The sequence below is a fragment of the Choloepus didactylus genome, chromosome 5 (assembly GCF_015220235.1).
Source record: "Choloepus didactylus isolate mChoDid1 chromosome 5, mChoDid1.pri, whole genome shotgun sequence".
In the NCBI taxonomy this organism is placed as follows: Eukaryota; Metazoa; Chordata; class Mammalia; order Pilosa; family Megalonychidae; genus Choloepus; species Choloepus didactylus.
Genome location: NC_051311.1, coordinates 40649485 through 40668426, shown reverse-complemented (window position 1 = coordinate 40668426; position 18942 = coordinate 40649485). Strand labels below are relative to the sequence as shown.

At 34.4% G+C, this 18942-nt stretch overlaps 1 protein-coding gene across 5 annotated transcripts in view; it reads right to left on the bottom strand.

Annotated features, from left to right (window-relative positions):
* EZH2 (enhancer of zeste 2 polycomb repressive complex 2 subunit) overlaps positions 1-18942 on the bottom strand; it is a 121798-nt gene that overhangs the window by 27634 nt on the left and 75222 nt on the right. For 3 of the 5 annotated variants that reach the window (XM_037835921.1, XM_037835923.1, XM_037835924.1), the window contains exons 5-6: positions 3400-3516; positions 383-503 (exon numbers count right to left, since the gene is read on the bottom strand). In XM_037835921.1, coding sequence (XP_037691849.1) covers positions 383-503; positions 3400-3516 — 238 coding nt within the window. Of the gene's footprint in view, positions 1-382; positions 504-3399; positions 3517-6784; positions 6964-18942 lie in introns of all 5 variants that reach the window. The other 2 variants (XM_037835922.1, XM_037835925.1) reach the window with 1 other exon arrangement.

Here is an 18942-nt window from a genome sequence, read left to right as displayed (position 1 = left end):
TGGGTAAGATACTAGGAATAGGATCTCTTCAGCAGTAGGGTCTTCTGGAGTCTATGCCACATAAGCAAAGCCCTAGTCAGCTTACATATTAACTTTCAGGGCTAATCCTAATCATTGTGGGATATCCACTTTAAAAAAATTATTACCACCAATGAATCTTAAAAACCACATTCACTCAAACAACTTCTATTTCATTTACATGTTATTGACATATAATTTGTTATAACCAATTATGAATAATTATCAAGTATTTTTTTAAAATGCCTGTCATTCATGTGACAAAAAAATGACCAACTTTTTTCTTTCATGCCCTAGGCTTAAATAAACCAAAGTGTTTCGATTCTTTGGCCCCTTTTTCCAAGAGAATAAACATATGGCTCACCTCTATCCCCATGTACTTTTCCATCATAATTTTTTATTAGTTCTTCAATGAAAGTCCCATCCTGATCTAAAACTTCATCCCCCATATAAGGAATGTTATGCAAAACAGTTTCATCTTCCACCTAAAAGTAAAAATATCTATTTAAAAAGCAGGCTTATCCTAAACTCAAGGTCAGAAAACAGAATACATATTACCAGGGGCAAGGATGGGGATGGGGAATGTAGAATAAATGCTCAATTAGCAGTTTCTGTTTGGGGTGGTGGAAAAGTTTTGTAATGGATGGTGGTGATGGTAACACAACATAGTGAATATAATTAACATCACTGAATTGTATACTTGAAAGTGGCTAAAATGATTACTTTTAGGTTGTATATGTTACCAGAATACAACCGAACACCACAAAGAGTAAAACTTGATATAAACTACGGACCTTAATTAATAATATAATACTGCATCATCAGTTGTAACAAAGGTATCACACTAATGCAAGATGTAAATAAAGGGAAAACTGGGGTGTTGGGGGATAATAAGGGAACTCTGTACTCTCTGCATGATTGTTCTGTGAACCTATAACTTCTCGAATAAAAAAAATTATAAAAGCAGGCTTAAGTATTAAAAGATTAAAAACTCAATATGGGATATCTATTTTTTTTAAATTATTGTATTTTAGTTCTGAAGAACTCTCCAGATCTAAAATAGAATACTCTAAAGGCTATAAAAAAATAAAATAAAATAAAAAGGACCCTCTCACCAGTAACCATATCATCTGAGGAAACTCTTCATATGAAAAAATTTTAGGGAAACATATTGTACTTTTACTAATCCAAGATGTCCTCGATCATTTAAAACTTACCATTATATCATATACCTATAAAAAAGAACAGTAGGCTTTAAATTATGCTTTCATACGTCAGTTTAAGACACTTGCCCACTTCAGATGTTAAAAAGTAGGGAAATGTGCCTCAGAACTGATGAAGCAGGGTTTATCAAACAACCATAAATATCCATACAAAAAAAAAAAAAAAAAGAAACCCAGCACAATGATTTCTAAACTTTATCTGATAGTCATTAAGAGACATTCAATATAATCAAGTTGTAGGGATGTTAAATAGAGTATCGAAGATCCGTTAGTTTACACCAAAAGGGTTAAAAGCTTACATGTAAAATAAGAATATTCTACACTAACATGAAATATTTCAATCCTTAGATGAACAAGATACATATCAAAGTTGGATAATGATAGCAAAGATAATAGAAGAGGTTTGGAAGACAATAGTGAGAGAATTATAACTTAGTAGGGAAGGAGCCAATCAAAAAGTTCAGAGAATGGAGTGAAGAATACAGGGATTCTTTCAAAGGAGGAAGAGAATTTTCAATGAAGAATAAAAATGAGAAAAAATGTACAAGACTGGAGGGTTCTGAATTACATTTTAATGAAACTAAAGTAAGAATACAGCTAAGTCTTAAGAGGACACTGAAGAGGATACTGGTTAACAATTAGCTAAGATTTACTGGAGAATACAGCAGATATTTAAAGTGTGAGACAGTTTAGGCTAGGACTAGAACCATAACCATGATTAACAGGAAAGAATACAATGGGAAGATACCATGAAAAACAAATCTGAGAATGTCAAACAGCAGCAAATAGGAAATGTGAAAAAAAAAAGAAAATTAAAAAAAAAAAAAAAAAAAAAGTTAAATGACCCTACATAACAGGTCTAGAACAACTGCAAACTTCATAAAGATAATAGTACCTTAGGCAAACAGGGAAAAGAGAAATTGAAAGAAGAGAATATGGGGTATAAAATGAAAACTTAGATTTTAATGTACTGACCTATTCAGATTCAAGCTTACATACTGAAAAGTCCCATTTTCATCTCATCTCACTTGCATTAATCCCATTTATCAGGAGATTTAATTTCTTTGGATGTAAGCAAAATTAAGCAACAATCAGCTATTTTATCTTCCCAATCCTATCCATGTAATCTTTGCTCCTCAAAACATCCTAGCCATAATAAAAAAATCTGCCTAATTTGCTTTGATCAGTGACCAGCAAAACCTACGGATGATTCATTTACAATATTCACTGACAACTTTAAACACTATATCCTTTATGAATTTCGGGCCCCGAAAATACGAAGCCTCCCTTGGGCTCCTGCAATATGATTCGCAAATTAAATATTTTTGAACAGTTAGACTTAAACACACAAATGTGTACAAATGCGGAAGAGTTGCTGAGGTTTACTTTTAACCTGCCACTATAAAAACTACAAGAGAAAAGTTTCTAAAGACATTACAAACAAATACTAGAAAAATCTAGTAAGCAATTTTCTAAAGTAGGTTCACCAAGGAATTCTGTCAATCTTTTAACTCTTCCCATTTTGTATATCAAACAAGTAAACTATATTTTTATCTAAAAATACAAATCAGTTCATACTGAAATTCTCAATTTCTTTTGTTCAACCCTCCCTTATCCTGAAGAATTAAATCAAGAATTATATAAGAATAACGAATTTTTTTAATGTTTAAAAGATTAAAGAAATAGTAGCATTTTATTACAAAACTTATTGGGTTACTGTTGGAAATATGCTTGCTTTTTATGAGCCCTGAAATATTTCAAAGAGAACATTATCACTTAACAACATACACCTAATACTGTTTTAAATTACAAAAAACTCTAAGACTGATATTGTAGGATACAGACTGACCTCTTCTATAAGCTCACCTTTTAAATATGTTTTTAGTCCCAGGTATGGTATTTTGCAACACATTTTACTGGAGAATATTTTAACTTATCTAAAAGGACAAGGAAGCACTGTAAAGGCTTTTAAAAAAAAAAAAAAGCACCTGTTATCAATTTAAAAAAAAAAACACACTTCAAGTGCTGCCATTTTTGATAGCTTATTTTTACTTATATTATCTTGATTTAACGTGACAAAAAAAGAAAATTACCTATGCCTTTCTATTTAAATTAAGTTTTACATATCAAATAAGCAGGAGATACATTATTTACATACCATAAAATTCTGCTGTAGGGGAGACCAAGAATACATTATAGGTACTGAGGCAACGGCATTCAGAGTCTTTAATGGAATTACTTGTGTTGGAAAATCCAAGTCACTGGTCACCGAACACTAAAACAGAAAAAATAAAATTGACTCTTAAGAATAAAAGGACAACCTCAAGCTACAGCCATCATATTATCAAGAAATGCTCCTACTTAATGATTTTGAAAAGGAAATTTCTTTACCTACGTCAGTAAAGTTCATCAAAATCAAAAAAGATTCTCTCTTTTTATTTATTTGGGGTAAAAAAAATTCTTCAGATTTTGCAATTTTTCAAAACTCTCCAACCCTCCCCATGTTTGCTAATATCAACAAGAAAAAATTTTTATTTTGTTGGCCTCAACAATCTGATTCACTGCTCCACACTTTCACTATAAATTTCCTAGCATTACTAAATTTCACTTACATCTCAACCACATAATATACAACTTAAGCCTGATCTTATATAAACTTGATTCCCCCCTTTTAAAACCAAGTGTGATTTGCTGATATCATCAGATGATATATACAATTATAAAGGTAATATATCTTGAGTTTCAATCACAAAATGGATTCAAATCAATTCTGCAAAACTACACTCTCTAAATTAGTAATAATAGCAGCTAATATTATTAAGTGCTTCCTACATGCTAGGGACTGTGCTATGTTTACTCTTCATTACAACACTGTAATATGTGTACTATTCTTAGCCCCATTTTATAAATGAGAAAACTAAAGCAAAGTAAAGGTAAGTAACTTGCCCAAGGTCGTACATTAGCTAGGGCCAGAATTTAAATCTAGCAAGTCTAACTCTGGAGCCTCTGCTCTTACCCACTACACATATTGCCTCTATACCAGAATCTTATAATTTAGTATATATAGTCCCTTGAAATACCATATTTCATCCAATCCACAATGACTTCAATTTCAAGGCACACCATTATATCTGTGAAACCAAAAAAAATTGCTGCCAATTCAACTATGAGTCATTTTCTATCAGCAATTCTGAGATGAAGATTCCAGTTTCAGATATTAAAATGTTGAAAATTTTGCATCTTTGGTTCTACAAAATACAGTTAAAACACTGTGCCCAAATTGTAACCAAAGCTCTTTCCTTCCTGTCTAGGAATCCAGATTTTCCTAAAGAGTATCATCGCCTCCAAGTATCAGGCCTCCAGAGCTTTCTCAGAAATACCCTAAACATATACTCATAATTCATAGTGCAAAAAGAAGTAGCATTGAAGTAGTAAAATGAAACAAAACAATTATATATATATATACACACACATATTATTAAATGTTTTTTATTTTAGATATCTTAAAAATATCAGAATTCAGTTTGGATAAATCAGAATGTAAATCTTTCACATACAGGTCACAACTGGCCCTCAGCATTTCATCAGGTTTCTGGGATAATATTGCAATAGTCACAGTCATTCTAGCACAAAAAGTAATTCCTTCCTTAGTGGAAGGAAAAGTTAAAAGATTCAATTGTTAGGAAGAACTGTGACAGTGATTTCCAAAAAGGCAAAATAAAATATAATACTATAAAGCCCATACCTCAAGTAAATAAAAAGGCTGTGAACATTTACTAATACTCTAGCACCTGCAATCTTTCCCTTTTCTTTTGTTTAACCTCTGCTACAATCCTCCATCCACCCATTCATTAATAATCCATTAATAACACCAGTTAACATTTATTGAGCACGTACTATGTGGCAGGCACTGTGCTAAGTAATTTATATACATTATCTAAATTATTCCTCATCACAACCTTACAAGTATTTTTAGCACCACAGCTTCACAAATGAGACCAAGGCTCAGGAGAAGTTAAACAACTTGTGTAGTCAGAAAGGTAGTAAATACAAAGCCAGGATTCAAACCTAAGATCAAGTCTGACTCCAGCAACCAAGACCTTAATTCCTGACCTATATTCCTTGTCCTTGAAATGCTGATAGGGTAAAACTGTAGCACAATAGACAAATAGGAAATGTTCTAGGAGCATCACCTCTCCCAAATTCCACCTATTATTCCTACTACCAAGTCTTCTTTCCTTCTTCCTACTTAACTGGGTAAATTTGGGGAAGAGGTTGTTGTAATTAATGAATCAAGAATTATATAAACATTAGTGATTTTAAATATAAAATGGTCATTTCTCAATAAAAAAGTTCTTGTTTTTGTTTTAAATTTGGTGGGGCCAAATTAATTCTGTGGCTTAAGTTCTGAAGATTGACTGCCTTTAAAGCTTACAAAAAAGTGGGAGGGTTCTCCAACACTGGCTTATTTACCTGCAAATAACACCTAAATCCATGATGACAAGTGAAGTTAGATACTGTTTTCAACCACTAAAAAGGAGAAATGTTGGTTTTTCTTCATCTATATTTTGCTGTAGCAATGTACAAAATGCTCTGAATATACTGAATGAGTCAGCTGATTTTTCCCATGGACAGAAAACTTACAGAAGCACAGAAAATAAGAAGGCAAAGGCTGTAGCACTAAATACTACTTCCAATCCCATATACCTCTGTCAGGATCCCATTACCGTATCATCTCAATTTTGAGTCATACAAGAGTCACCAAGGGGCAGGAAATAAGCTCTTTGAGGGCAAAAGCAGCTGAGACCAAGTGTGGTTTTAACTATGTATCCCAATACTCAGCACAGTGTCTCGAAGAGTAGGCACTCGAAAAATGTTTCTGGAATGAATAGACTGTATTTCCTCTGATCTTCCGCTAATGGAGACTTCAACTTAAATATCTCTTTAAAACTAAGAGAGTATCTATTTAGGAAACTGAAGGTCTATCCCTACTTCACTGTCTTTGTAGTATCTCTAGAAACCCATACCATTCCTTAACTATAAACTTTAACTAATAACCATATTCCTTTCATTTATGAAATAATATTCAAATGCAAAAGCATTTGTTTGTAAAACAAGTTTGGGAATTCTTAATAATTTATTGACTTACAGGAAAATAACTCACAAATCCCAGTTACTTACTAGTAACTTTTTTTTTCTTTGAAAAGGTATCATCCTTGACAGCCTATATAAATTAAGCTTCACATCACTCAAGAGTTCTGAAACGAATTTTAACCTCATGGGTCTCCACAGCATTTTACCTGACCTGATCAGAAAGAGTCATGTGTCCTGGACTCATGAACTCACTAGGAGACCTATACAAACAAATTAAATTCTAATTCTAGTTCCAACTTGAGGATCGCACAAGGAAAAGTCATATAGATGATTATCATCAATGGTAAAGAAAGGAAAAAAAACTATAATAAGATCAAGGATGCTACATTTTCAGAGAAACATAGCTTACTGGTAAGTAACTAGGTTCCTCTAAGGATGGATAGACTTACATCAACCAGCTGGTACAATAGGCGACTGTGTGGCTGGACCACTGGGAGCTGGAGAGGGAAGTCAAGCCAAAAATAGTAGTTGTAGGAGTACACAACCAAACTGAGATTCTTGGCAGAAGGCTGGTTCCAAGTAAAAACTGTGTTATGGAAAATCGTAGAGGGAAGAGCAGGTGAATGGCCTGCAGGGAAGGGAAAGAAATTAACACACCCTACTATGTGCCAATCACTGTGCTAGAGATCTTACACACATTAACTTCTTTAAAATTCACAACTACACTATGATTTAGGTATGACTCCCCATTTTACAGAGGGACATCCCAAAGGACAATGGCCATAGCCATCCTGCCTCTGAATAATCTTTAATATCAGAAGGGTTAAGTCCAACTTCCTTATATTTGGGGGGAAAATCCAGTCAGTTAGCCAAGTAAAAAAATATTCTTGGATACTGGATGGCCCATTTATTTCATGCTTGAAGACACAATGAACTGTTCATATTGTCTAACGCCCTTTAATTTCTTCAAGTAAAAACAATACGGAAAGTTTCCATATCTAAAGTAGGGGAGGGTCATCACCCTAGAGAAAAAAGTCAGGAGAAGGCATCAATTGCCACCTAACTCTAGAGAAAACTGAGGATGAGTTCTGAAACTATCTATATTCTTCAGGATTTTGTTAAAGAAAAGGTAATACACCCAAGTTTAAAATTAGCTAGCCCTTCTGGTGAAAATGATAGTGCATAAATTTATAAATTCAGACTAGTTTTATGTGAAGGAAGTACTGAACTAAAAACTGGAATGTGGTAAATACCAAGCCTGGTATTTAAGAGAAGCTTAAGAGAAGCTCAATAATACAAAGTGAGTTCATAACCAGGTTTAGAATGCAAAAGGAGAGACGGAAATTAAATGACATATTCTTGAAGAAAATGAGGGACTCAAATCAGAGGTCACAAATAAAAATGGGAAGAAAAAAATCCTGACAAGACCTTGACACACATTAAATGCATCTACTGAAAGCAGCCAATCAACGGTGTTGGAGCTAAGGAATGAAAAACAATGGTTCATACCAGATTGATTGTAAATTCTTTCAATTTTTGTAAAATATTTATTTTACAGAACCATTTCAGATTGGGGGAAGAACCTCTACCTTGTAACAATAAGGCTATTGCTTCTGAGTTCATAAGATGTTATGCTTTAAGTATCAGTGAGTTGTTATACTTCTTCCCAGGAAAAAAAAAATAGACATATATAACATTTAACACAGAACATAAACCATTTGGAATACAATTTCAGGAAGTTTAGACCCTTAAAGTGTTTCCCTGAATCCTAGCTTCAGAAACCTGGCACTCAGTGAAAATGATCATAGATACATAAAACTAGGATTAAACAGGGAAATCCAAAGTAGTCAGGTATGAAGGGGGCTTGTTAGGGGAAATCACTCCTTCCTGTCCTATCTGCAGTTTTGCTAAAACACTGGAAATCAGAAGCAGAACTAATAGTCACAGGACATAAATTGGTACAATGACAAGACATTCAAAACAGGACGAGGCAGGTAACCAGAGCCATGTAAATGCAAACTTAAGTATCTACTTAGTTCAAAAACTGTCCTGTATTGTCCTAATTTAAAACATTAACTCCATGCCACTGCTTTGTACATTGCAATAATCTGGATAGCCCTGCCTATGGCACAGTTGTGGAAGTTGTATTTTCAACATTACAAATATGCAATAATTGTTAAGAGTATTTTTTAAAAGTTCTGTGTATGTGGAAAGATCATTTCTGTCACTGAAATAAAGAAAACAAAAATGATTTCCATAAATTGTGGCAGCAAAATTGTTCTGAAATTTTGCTTAAATGAATGGATATGGGATTTAATACTGCAGAAAAGTAGAGGTAGCAGTTAAAAATGAATAGGAAAAACTGGTGTGAGGGCTGCCTCCCACCTGTTCACCATTTATTCAATACATAGCGCTGAATCAATGGGAAAGCTAAATAGAAAAGCGAAAAAACAAATCCCCAACTCACTACATCAAATGTAATTTCTGATGGGTTAAAAATGATATTCAATCTACACAGTCAATCCTGCTGAACGTTTCTGTAGTCCTCCTGCATCAAATGCCTGATCTCTACCCTCTTTCTATCTCCTGGTAGCCTGTGTTATCAGCTTTTAACTCTCCAAGTTTGCTCATTAGTGTTATTTCATATTAATGAGACCATCCAGTATTTGCCCTTTTGTTTCCAGAGCCAGAAATAGCATAATACTGTGTAATGGTAGCACAACATTGTAAGTACATGGCAAAAAGATGTCTGTGAGTAAAGCTGAAAGAGGTGGGATAGAGGAATGTACGACACCAGAGGTAAAGATAGATGATGAAGACTGGGACTGTATAACTTGGCAAAAACTGGAGTGGCCAATGACTGTTGCTAAATGTTCAAATATAAAAATGTTCTCACACATGGGAGAACAAATGAATGTCAACCATGCAGAGTGTTAAAAACCGGATGATACTTGGGAAAAAACATAATCAAAGCAACCTGGAGTCTATGGTCAACAGTAACATTCCAATATGCTTCCATTAAATGTAACAAAGGCAATATACCAAAGCTAAATGTATATGAGAGGGGGATATAAGGGAGGGCTATGGGATTCTTGGTAGTGGTATTGTTTTTTGTCCTTACTAATATATTGTATTATATGACATTTTTATTATCTTTTTTATTATTCACCAAAAAAAAAAAAAAAAAAAACACTTTTTCACAATAATATGTTCAAGTGCTGACTGTGGTGATAAATGTACAACTATGAGATCATGCCATGAACAACTGATTGTACACTGTGGATGGTTGTATGTTATGTGAATATATCTCTAAAAGATTGTATGAAAAAAATACAAATAGAAGTAAAAGTGCTGGAGAAAACATGGAGAGAGGGATGTATCTATTTACTGTTGATGAGGAGGCAGAATGGTGCAATCTTTCTGGAGGTCACTGTGGTGGCTCCACAAGACACTAAGTACGTGGGACCATAAGGTCCTACAACCTCATTATGGGGTATGTATTTGGAAGATCTGAGAGCAGAGACATGAATGGACACTTACACACTGGTGTTTATGGAGGCAGTATTCATGATTTGCAATGGGTGGAGGTGGCCTAAGGGTACACTGACTGAGGAACAGAATGGTGAACTGTGGTGAATGCTTACAATGGAATATTGAGCAACTACGAGGACTGAAGCTGTGAGACACGCAACAAGGTGAATGGATCCTGTAGACAGCATATTGAGTGAAGTATGCCAAAAACCAAGGCAAACACTATAATGCCCCACCAATATGGACTAACTATAATGTGTAAACTCAGAATTGAATCTTAGAGCACAGCCTAACAGGGAAATGATTATTGTAATGGTCCCTAGATTGTAAGCTCTTACAGCAGTCAAATCTATTCCTGAATTGTAATGGCTATCTCCAAACTCTGAGATGTTGATCTCTTAATGTATAACCTGATTGGTCTCTGGAACATTGGGTATCTGTGTTACACCTGAAACTCAGAGCTAGAGCTTGGACGATATGAATATCAGTATTAACGCATACAGCAACTGTTAAAAAAAAAAAAAAAAAAAAACTGAAACAGAGCCCAGATTTAATTGGAGATATGAATAAAGCAGATGTGGTTAAGACCAGGAAAAAAAAAAAAAAGATATTCAAAAGAGAACTAATATGAAAGATGGGTAGATAATTTTATAATGTTGAAAGAATATCTGTACACAGATAAGCAATACTCATAATAAACAAAAAATCTATAAATCCTAAGAAAAAGGCTACTTTTAAAAGATTCAAGACTATAACAGCCAATTCATATAAGGAATATAAACAAACAATATAAATTCTCAACCTCACTGAACAATTTAAGAAATGCAAATTGTAACAATCTTTTACCTATCAGACTGACAAATAATATTTTGTGTTGGGAATCTAGGTAAACAGACACCTTCATAATAGTTCATGTTAGTATAAATATAAAATTTCTGGGGGGAATAATTTGGTAATATGTATTTAAAATATGCATAATCTTTTGACCTAGCAATTCTATTTCTAAGCACTCTTCCTATAAAAGTATTCAAAAAATGCAAAGATGTCTATGAAGAATGTTCACAGCAGTGTTATTTACTAAAGTAAAAAATACAGATGTAAATGTCCATCAATTAGAAATAGGTCAATAAAATATGGTATATGTCCCTAGTATCAAATACTATACATTTTTAAAGAGGTGGTAAATTGATAGGACAACCTGGCAGCAATGTCTTTTCTGGGCAGTAATTTCTAAACATAAGTAAATCATCATTATTTACACATTGTAATACTATAAAAAAGAATTTTGCAAAAAATAAAGTCAGAAGGGTTGGACTATAGGGACCTCTGCCTTCTGTTTTATGTAGTTCTTTGTCATTTGAATTTTTACTATGATCATGTATTAACTCCTTTTAATTGGAGATAAATAAAACAAAAGCGTTTCATTAACCTCAGAGATACTCACATTAGCAAGTATAAAACCGCCTCATCGGTTATCAGGGTGGCTCATGAAATCTGCCCAACACTCCCCAAATGTTACTCAAGTAAATCTTTTTATATAATCTTGAGAAGATATAATCCTAAGCAGTGAAACTAAGTCAATCCAGGTTATCAAGCTAAATTGTAGCAAAAGCTTTAGAGCAAGAAATTTTCATTTCTTCCGAGAATAAATTAATTTTTAACATTCCAGACTAGGCAAGCATCTTTTGTTTTTGTTTTGTTTTGTTTTTGAAATAACTGAAAAATTGGTTTTTCATTTTGGGAACGAAACCTCTCCATTTAACAATTTTAAAAACAAAGTCTACACAGTATTCCAGGAGAAAAGCAGTAAATTAATGGCAATTTCTGCTAGTTTAATAGTTTTACAAAATATAAATATTTGCCTTTTTTAAAAAAAATCACTTTTTAAACTTAAGATATTAAAATAAACTCAAGGGGATGTGAAAGGAAATGATATCAGTTTCAGTGGCTGAGAGATTCCAAAAGGAGCCAAGAGGTCACTCAGGTGGGCACTCGTACGCACAATCTATACAACCCTTTTTAGGTTCTAACGAATTGGAACAGCTAATCAGTAAATACCTACAACTATCAAACTGAAACCTAGAACCCTTGAATCTTGAAGACAATTATAAAAAAAATGTAGTTTGTAAGGGGTGACAATGTGATTGGGAAAGCCATATGGACCATACTCCCCTTTGTCCAGTGTATGGATGAATGAGTAGAAAAATGGGGGCAAAAAAAAAAAAAGGCACCCAGTGCTCTTTTTTACTTTAATTGTTCTTTTTCACTTTAATATCTATCCTTATCATTTCTGTGTGTGTGATAATGAAAATGTTCAAAAATTAATTTTGGTGATGAAGGCACAACCATATAAAGGTACTACTGTGAACTGAATGTACGCTTTGTATGACTGCATGGTATGTGAATATATCTCAATAAAAATGAATTAAAAAAAGCAAGTTAGAAAACAAAAAATAAATAAATAAACTCAAACATCATAAATGGCCTTTCTGTTTTTTAAAAAACATTTTAGAAAAGCATAAAATGCTTTTATTGGTTTCTTTTCAAAAGAAAAGTGCCCCTTTATAATCCTCTATTTCAGCCTAAAGGGAGCCAGCAAGAGAGCAACAGCTGTGGCTACTTAAAAAAAGTTATGTGGTAGAAAGGACTGGCAGAGTTAACATAAAACTAAATTCTCCCAAGTAAATAACAAGTATGGTTAAGAGAGGCAAATGACAGCAAAGGGCAACTTGAGACCAGTTTCTTCAGGAACCAAGAACTGATGGGTATGTTCAGAAGGAGAGTAATACAGACACTTGATAGAGTCATCCATTTATTTCTATAAGACATGAGAAAAATGCCCTATTTGCTCAAAAAGTTTATGGGACTCTAGACTTATAGGTCCTATAACTCTGAAATTTAGAAAGGAAACAAAACATATTACTTACTATATTGAAAGCTAAGAGTATATTTGAATACAAAACACTACATTACATATCACAGACACTGGCATATTCTTTTTTCTTTGTAAATATAAATTATAAATTTATAAATATGTAAATATAAATATAAATTATAAATATAAACTTATTTACAATTAACTGAGTGGATTGCATTACCAAGTCAACAATAATGCAATCAAATATCTGCATGTAAACTAGACAATGTTTTTTTTCTTACAAGAAAAATTGTAAGTACAAATTGCCAACATGAAATTACATGTTGTTATTTTGATGAAATTCCCTCCAAAACGTTCATTTGCAAATATGCTAGGCTATACAAACCTATATATATTAAAATACGAGATTTTTTTTTATTCTTCATGAATATGAGGACCATGACATTTTTCTGATGCTGATTCTGTATCTGAAGAAGTCCCATGTTTAAATATACACCAAAAATTCTCATTCATTTTATCAGTATACAGGACCAACATATTTTTCAGAGAATCTAAAAATGCATAGATGCAGTATAATTTTGAACTACTAAGCTAATTATATCACTTGACCAGAAGACAGACTATTAATTATTGGCGCAAGTCTCGGTCTCAATCTTAATATGAATAGTACAATTTTTGATAAGAAACAATGAAGGAGAAAGCGTCTTCTGTTTTTTAGCAAGAAACAGACAAATGTGCAAAAAGAAATACACTAATGAGAACTCCAAAAGTAAGTCCTAAATCAGTTTCTTCATTAAAACTGGAGAAACAAACATATTAAAGACTAAAACTACCAATTTATGAAGATTTCGAGAAGATAAAGTTCTTTATTGTTAAGACAGTAATGAAAGACACCAAGAAACAATTTTTTGAAAAACAGACACATATAATGGCAATAGGTATACACCCCTTGGTCTATATGTATTGATAATGACATTTTGAAGCTAGATACTACTTAAAAATATTAACCTAAGAGTGCAGGAGAGAAATTTTAAAAACATTTTAGTCACAATCTTCAAGTTATAAGTATTTCAAAAGAAGAAGACATATTTTGTATTAAAAATTTTTTGGATGGATGTATGGTGTGTGAATGTATCAGTAAAATTGCATTTAAAAAAAACAAAAATTTTTTGATGCTCAGAGTTATCTTAAAAACACATATTAAGGAAACTATACTAAAGAAATGGTCTCTCAATTCAACTGCTGAGCTAGCTCACTGATATTTCTGAAGTCAGCAACCACAGGAGTCACTTCATTAGATCAGAAAATAAACTTTTGTTAGACATTCTTTATGAAGATAACCTAGATAAAATCAGTCATTGTAAGACTGTATTTAATTCTATGAGTACAGATGATAGTACAGTGTAATGCTTGACTGAAGAACTGAAAATTGTCATTGATTTGTCATGCTACAGAGAACTTAAACTGATGGTCAGCACTTATGTATGATTGGCTTATAAAAATAAGCAGTTAAATAAAACAAATGTTGAAGGCTACAGACTTTAGGTGTTTAGATCAACACTGCAGTCTGAAATTCTCCCAAGCCTATTGCGATTACCATCTATTAGGAAAGTTTTCCAAAGCAGGTTAACTTCTAACTTCCTGTTTCTGAACTATTTCAGACTCTACATAAAAGAAATTGATATGTAGCTGGAAATGCTCATAACAAAAAATAAATAAGTAGGTATATATTCTCACCTAGAAATTAAGGGGATTAGACTAAGAGATCATTAAAGTCCTTTTCAGCCCTAAAATTTTATATATTGTGGTAACACCAAAAAGCTTATCATAAATTGTATAAATCTTCAGCTTCCACAAGTCATTGAAGATGGGTTTAAAATGGAGAGGAGTAGGTAAAAGAGGAATCATTTGAAGGAAAATCAGCTCATAGATAGTAGCTCAAAAACAAATGACCAAGGAGACGGAAGAAGATGGCGGCATAGAGAGTAGTGGAAGTTATTTAGTCCCCCCAGCGCAACTAATAACCAGTAACAACTAGTAAATGATATGGAATAACTGCTGGGGGACAACCATGACTGTCCACACATCGTGCACCAATCTGGATCAGGAGGAATGCCTGAGATCTCAGCATGGAATCTGTAAGTAGAAACTGCGGATGCCAGCTGAGAGCCCCCTTCCCCCACAGCAATATAAACTGCAAAGCCTCCCTGAGATAGAGAGCAGCACTGTCTGAACAAGTAAATATACCTCAGGCCAACTCCAACTGGGGTTTTAATTGGCAAACATGGACTGCTCAATGCAAGCTGCAAATCCCCAACAAGCTCACAGAGGCTTTTAGTGGCAACTGACCTTGAAAAGCCAGGGGACGTCTCTGTCTCAGGAGGGGGAGCCCAGAGGACCGGGTGCTATCTCTGGCCAATGGGTAACTGGAAGCCATGGACTGACCCTGAAAGAGGGCATTCTGTCGCTTTTTCTCTCTCTCAACCTGAGCAGCTCAGTGGAGAAAGCCTCAGCCATTTTCAGTTCACAGCTCTCTGCAGTGGAAAAACTCAGCCATTTTCAGTTCCCAGTGCTCTGACCCAGACAAGGGTGGAGACAGCAGAGTCAGAGAGACAAAGAGCCTATTTAAATGCAAATGAAAATTCCCTAGGGGTGTATCTTCCCTAAGGAGAAAGAGGTGGTGCCCAGCTCTACTACCTACCTTCCATTCAGAACAAGACCCCAGGGCCTGGGGGAAAACAATCAAACCAGAAGCAAATTAAGCTGAGAAAGGGGCCACAATTCCTTACACCAGTCAGGAGCTACAGGCTGACAGGTGCCACCTGCTGGGCAGGTTAGGAAAAGCACAGTACCTTGAGGCCTCACAGGGTGTATCAATCTTCTAAGACACACTCTCAGGGAAACCTGGTGCTGAATATTTCCTCCTTCAGGGACCTGAGCCAGTTCCGGTCTGGGGAAACCTGATTGGAGTAACCAAGGAAACCAGATGCCTAGACAACAGAAAACTACAATCTACACTAAGAAAAACGAAGCTATGGCCCAGACAAAGGAACCAACTTCCACTTCAAATGAGATACAGGAATTGAAACAACTAATGCTAAATCAGTTCAAAAGGTTTAGGGAAGGCATGGTAAAAGAGATGAAGCGTATAATGAAAACACTGGGTGTACATAAAGTAGAAATCAAAAGTTTGAAAAAACAACTGGCAGAAGCTACGGAAATGAAAGGCACAACACAAGAGATGAAAGACACAATGGAGACATATAACAGCAGATCTCAAGAGGCAGAAGAAAACACTCGGGAACTGGAGAACAAGGCACCTGAAAGCCTACACACAAAAGAACAGATAGAGAAAAGAATGGAAAAATATAAGCAACATCTCCAGGAATTTAAGGACAAAATGAAATGCAGGAATGTATGTGTCATGAGTATCCCAGAAGTAAAGGGAAAAGGAGCAGAAGCAATAATAGAGAAACTAATCAATGAAAATTTCCCATCTCTTATGAAAGACATAAAATTACAGATCCAAGAAGCGCCAAGACAGTTAATAATCAGATTATCAAATGTCAGAGATAAAGAGAGAATCCTGAAAGCAGCAAGAGAAAAGGGATCCATCAGATACAAAGGAAGCTTGATAAGACTATGTGTGGATTTCTAAGCAGAAACCAGGGAGGCAAGAAGGAAGTGGTGTGATATATTTAAGACAACAAAAGAAAAAAACCGCCAACCAAGAATCCTATATCCAGCAAAACCGTCCTTCAAATATGAGGGAGAGTTTAAAATATTCTCTGACAAACAGACAATGACAGTTTGTGAATAAGATACCTGCACTATAGGAAATACTAAAGGGAGCACTACAGACAGATAGGAAAAGACAGGAGGGAGAGGTTTGGAACACAATTTTGGGTGATGGTAGCACAGCACACTGTAAACCAAACAAAGATGACTGTGAGTATGGTTGAAAGAGGAAGGTTAGGAGCATGTGGGGCACCAGAAGGAAAGAGAAAGACTGGGACTGTATAACTCAGTGAAACCTAGAATGCTCAACAATTGTGATAAAATGTACAAATACGTTTTTACATGAGGGAGAACAAATGAATGTCAACCTTGCAAGGTGTTAAAAATAGGGTGGGATTGGGGGGAAAATACAATGAATGCAAACTAGAGGCTATAATTAACAGAAACATTATATTATGCTTCCTTTAATGTAACAAAGGCAATATACCAAAGCTAAATGCATATAAGAGGGGGACATAAGGGAGGTGTATGGGACTGTTGGCATTGGTGATGTTGTCCAACTCTTTATTCTACTTTAGTTTAATGCTATCTTTCCTTTTGTTGCTTCCTAGCTGTCATTTTTTTTACTCTTTCTTTTTGTCTCTCTACGTTCTTTGACTCGTCCTCCTTCTTTGTGGAAGAAATGGAGATGTCCTTATATAGACAGTGGTGATGATGGTGAATATATAAATATGTGACTATACAGGGAACCATCAATTGTTTACTCAGGACGGAATGTATGGTGCGTGAACAAAGCTGTCTCTTAAAATTGGGTTGATGAAGAAACCTTAAGAGCACTATATTGAGTGAAGTAAGTCAGTCATATAGGGACAAATACTGCAGGGTCTCACTGATATGAACTAATTATAATATGTAAACCCATAGACACGACATGTAAGTTACCAGGATATAGGACGAGGCTAAAGAATGGCAGCGGTTGCTTATTATGAGCAGAATGTTCAACTAGGTTGAACTTAAACATTTGGAAATGGACAGACATGACAGTAGCACATTGTGAGACTAAATAACAGTGCTGAATGTTGCGTTAACCTGGTGGAAAGGGGAATCTCAGAGTCATGTATGTCACCAGAAGGGAAGTGGGAGGTTAAAAGAGGGCAATGTATAAAACAGTGAATCTTGTGGTGGACAATGTCCGTGATTAACTGTACAAATATTAGAAATCTCTCTCATGAACTAGAACAAATGTATGACACTATAACTAGAAGATAATAATAGAGGGGCATCTAGGAAAAAAATATATACCTATTACAAACTACATACTACAGTTAGTAGTATTGTAACATTCTTTCATCAACAGTAGCAAATGTACTATACCAAAACTATGAATCAATAGTGGAGGGGGGGTGGTTAGGGGTATGGGAGGATTTGAGTTTCCTTTTTTTGTCTTTATTTCTTTTCTGGAGTAATGAAAATGTTCTAAAAATTGAAAAAAAATTAAACGTGGTGATGGATACACAGCTGTATGACAGTACTGGGGGCAAATGATTGTATACTTTGAATCTTCAGATAATTGTATAGTATGTGAACAATCTCAATTAAAAAAAAGTGACCTTGATAAGCGTTCTACGCGAAAAAAATTGAATTCCTGAGACTGTGGATTTTCTTCCCCCCCACACCCAATATTTCAGGAAAATGTTTTTCTCAAACTATGTGGCACTGTGGAAGTATTAAGTTTAGAAAACAATCTTGTTTTATTACAATATTGATACTGATTTGTTCTCACAATTCTATTTCACATAAACACACAAAAATAACTATCTTTTATGTTAATTACTTTTCTCTCCATTTGACAAAATTAAATCAAAACTCAATTAGGAAACATTCTTCTGAATGAACTTTTGTCTTAAATTTAATGTCAAACTTTATAACGAGAAATTCAAGTTCTACATAAAAAATGTGTGCTAATATTCCTCAATCTGTCTGAGCAAGTATACTCTTCTGGGCCCATATCAGATCATTAGAGCAAGCACACTGACAATTCTTAAGGCTCACCTTTCCCACCTGGAAACAAAAAGGAGTACTATAACCATCATGAAGATTAAATGAGATAATGTGTGCAAAGTACCTAGGCACAGTGTCAGAAATAATTATTACTCTTACCTTTATTATAATGTAAAATTGGGCTTTTGATAGCATTTTGAGATTAATGGGTGGCAAAAATAAGTATTCTGTGTTTTCTACTTGATTCCTTCAAATTTTGAAGATTTATTCCTCCAAGGGGGCTTGAGTGAACTGAAGTTTCTTTTTCCTTCATCTCAAAATTTCCAAAAAGTTCGCCAGACAAAAATCCCCCCAAAAAATTACTTAAAAGCCCCATCCTTTGCCCTTTTGAGAGCATACTGACTGGCAAAGAAAATAAGTCTCTTACCTTTAACATATTAATAAAAAGTCATTTACCTA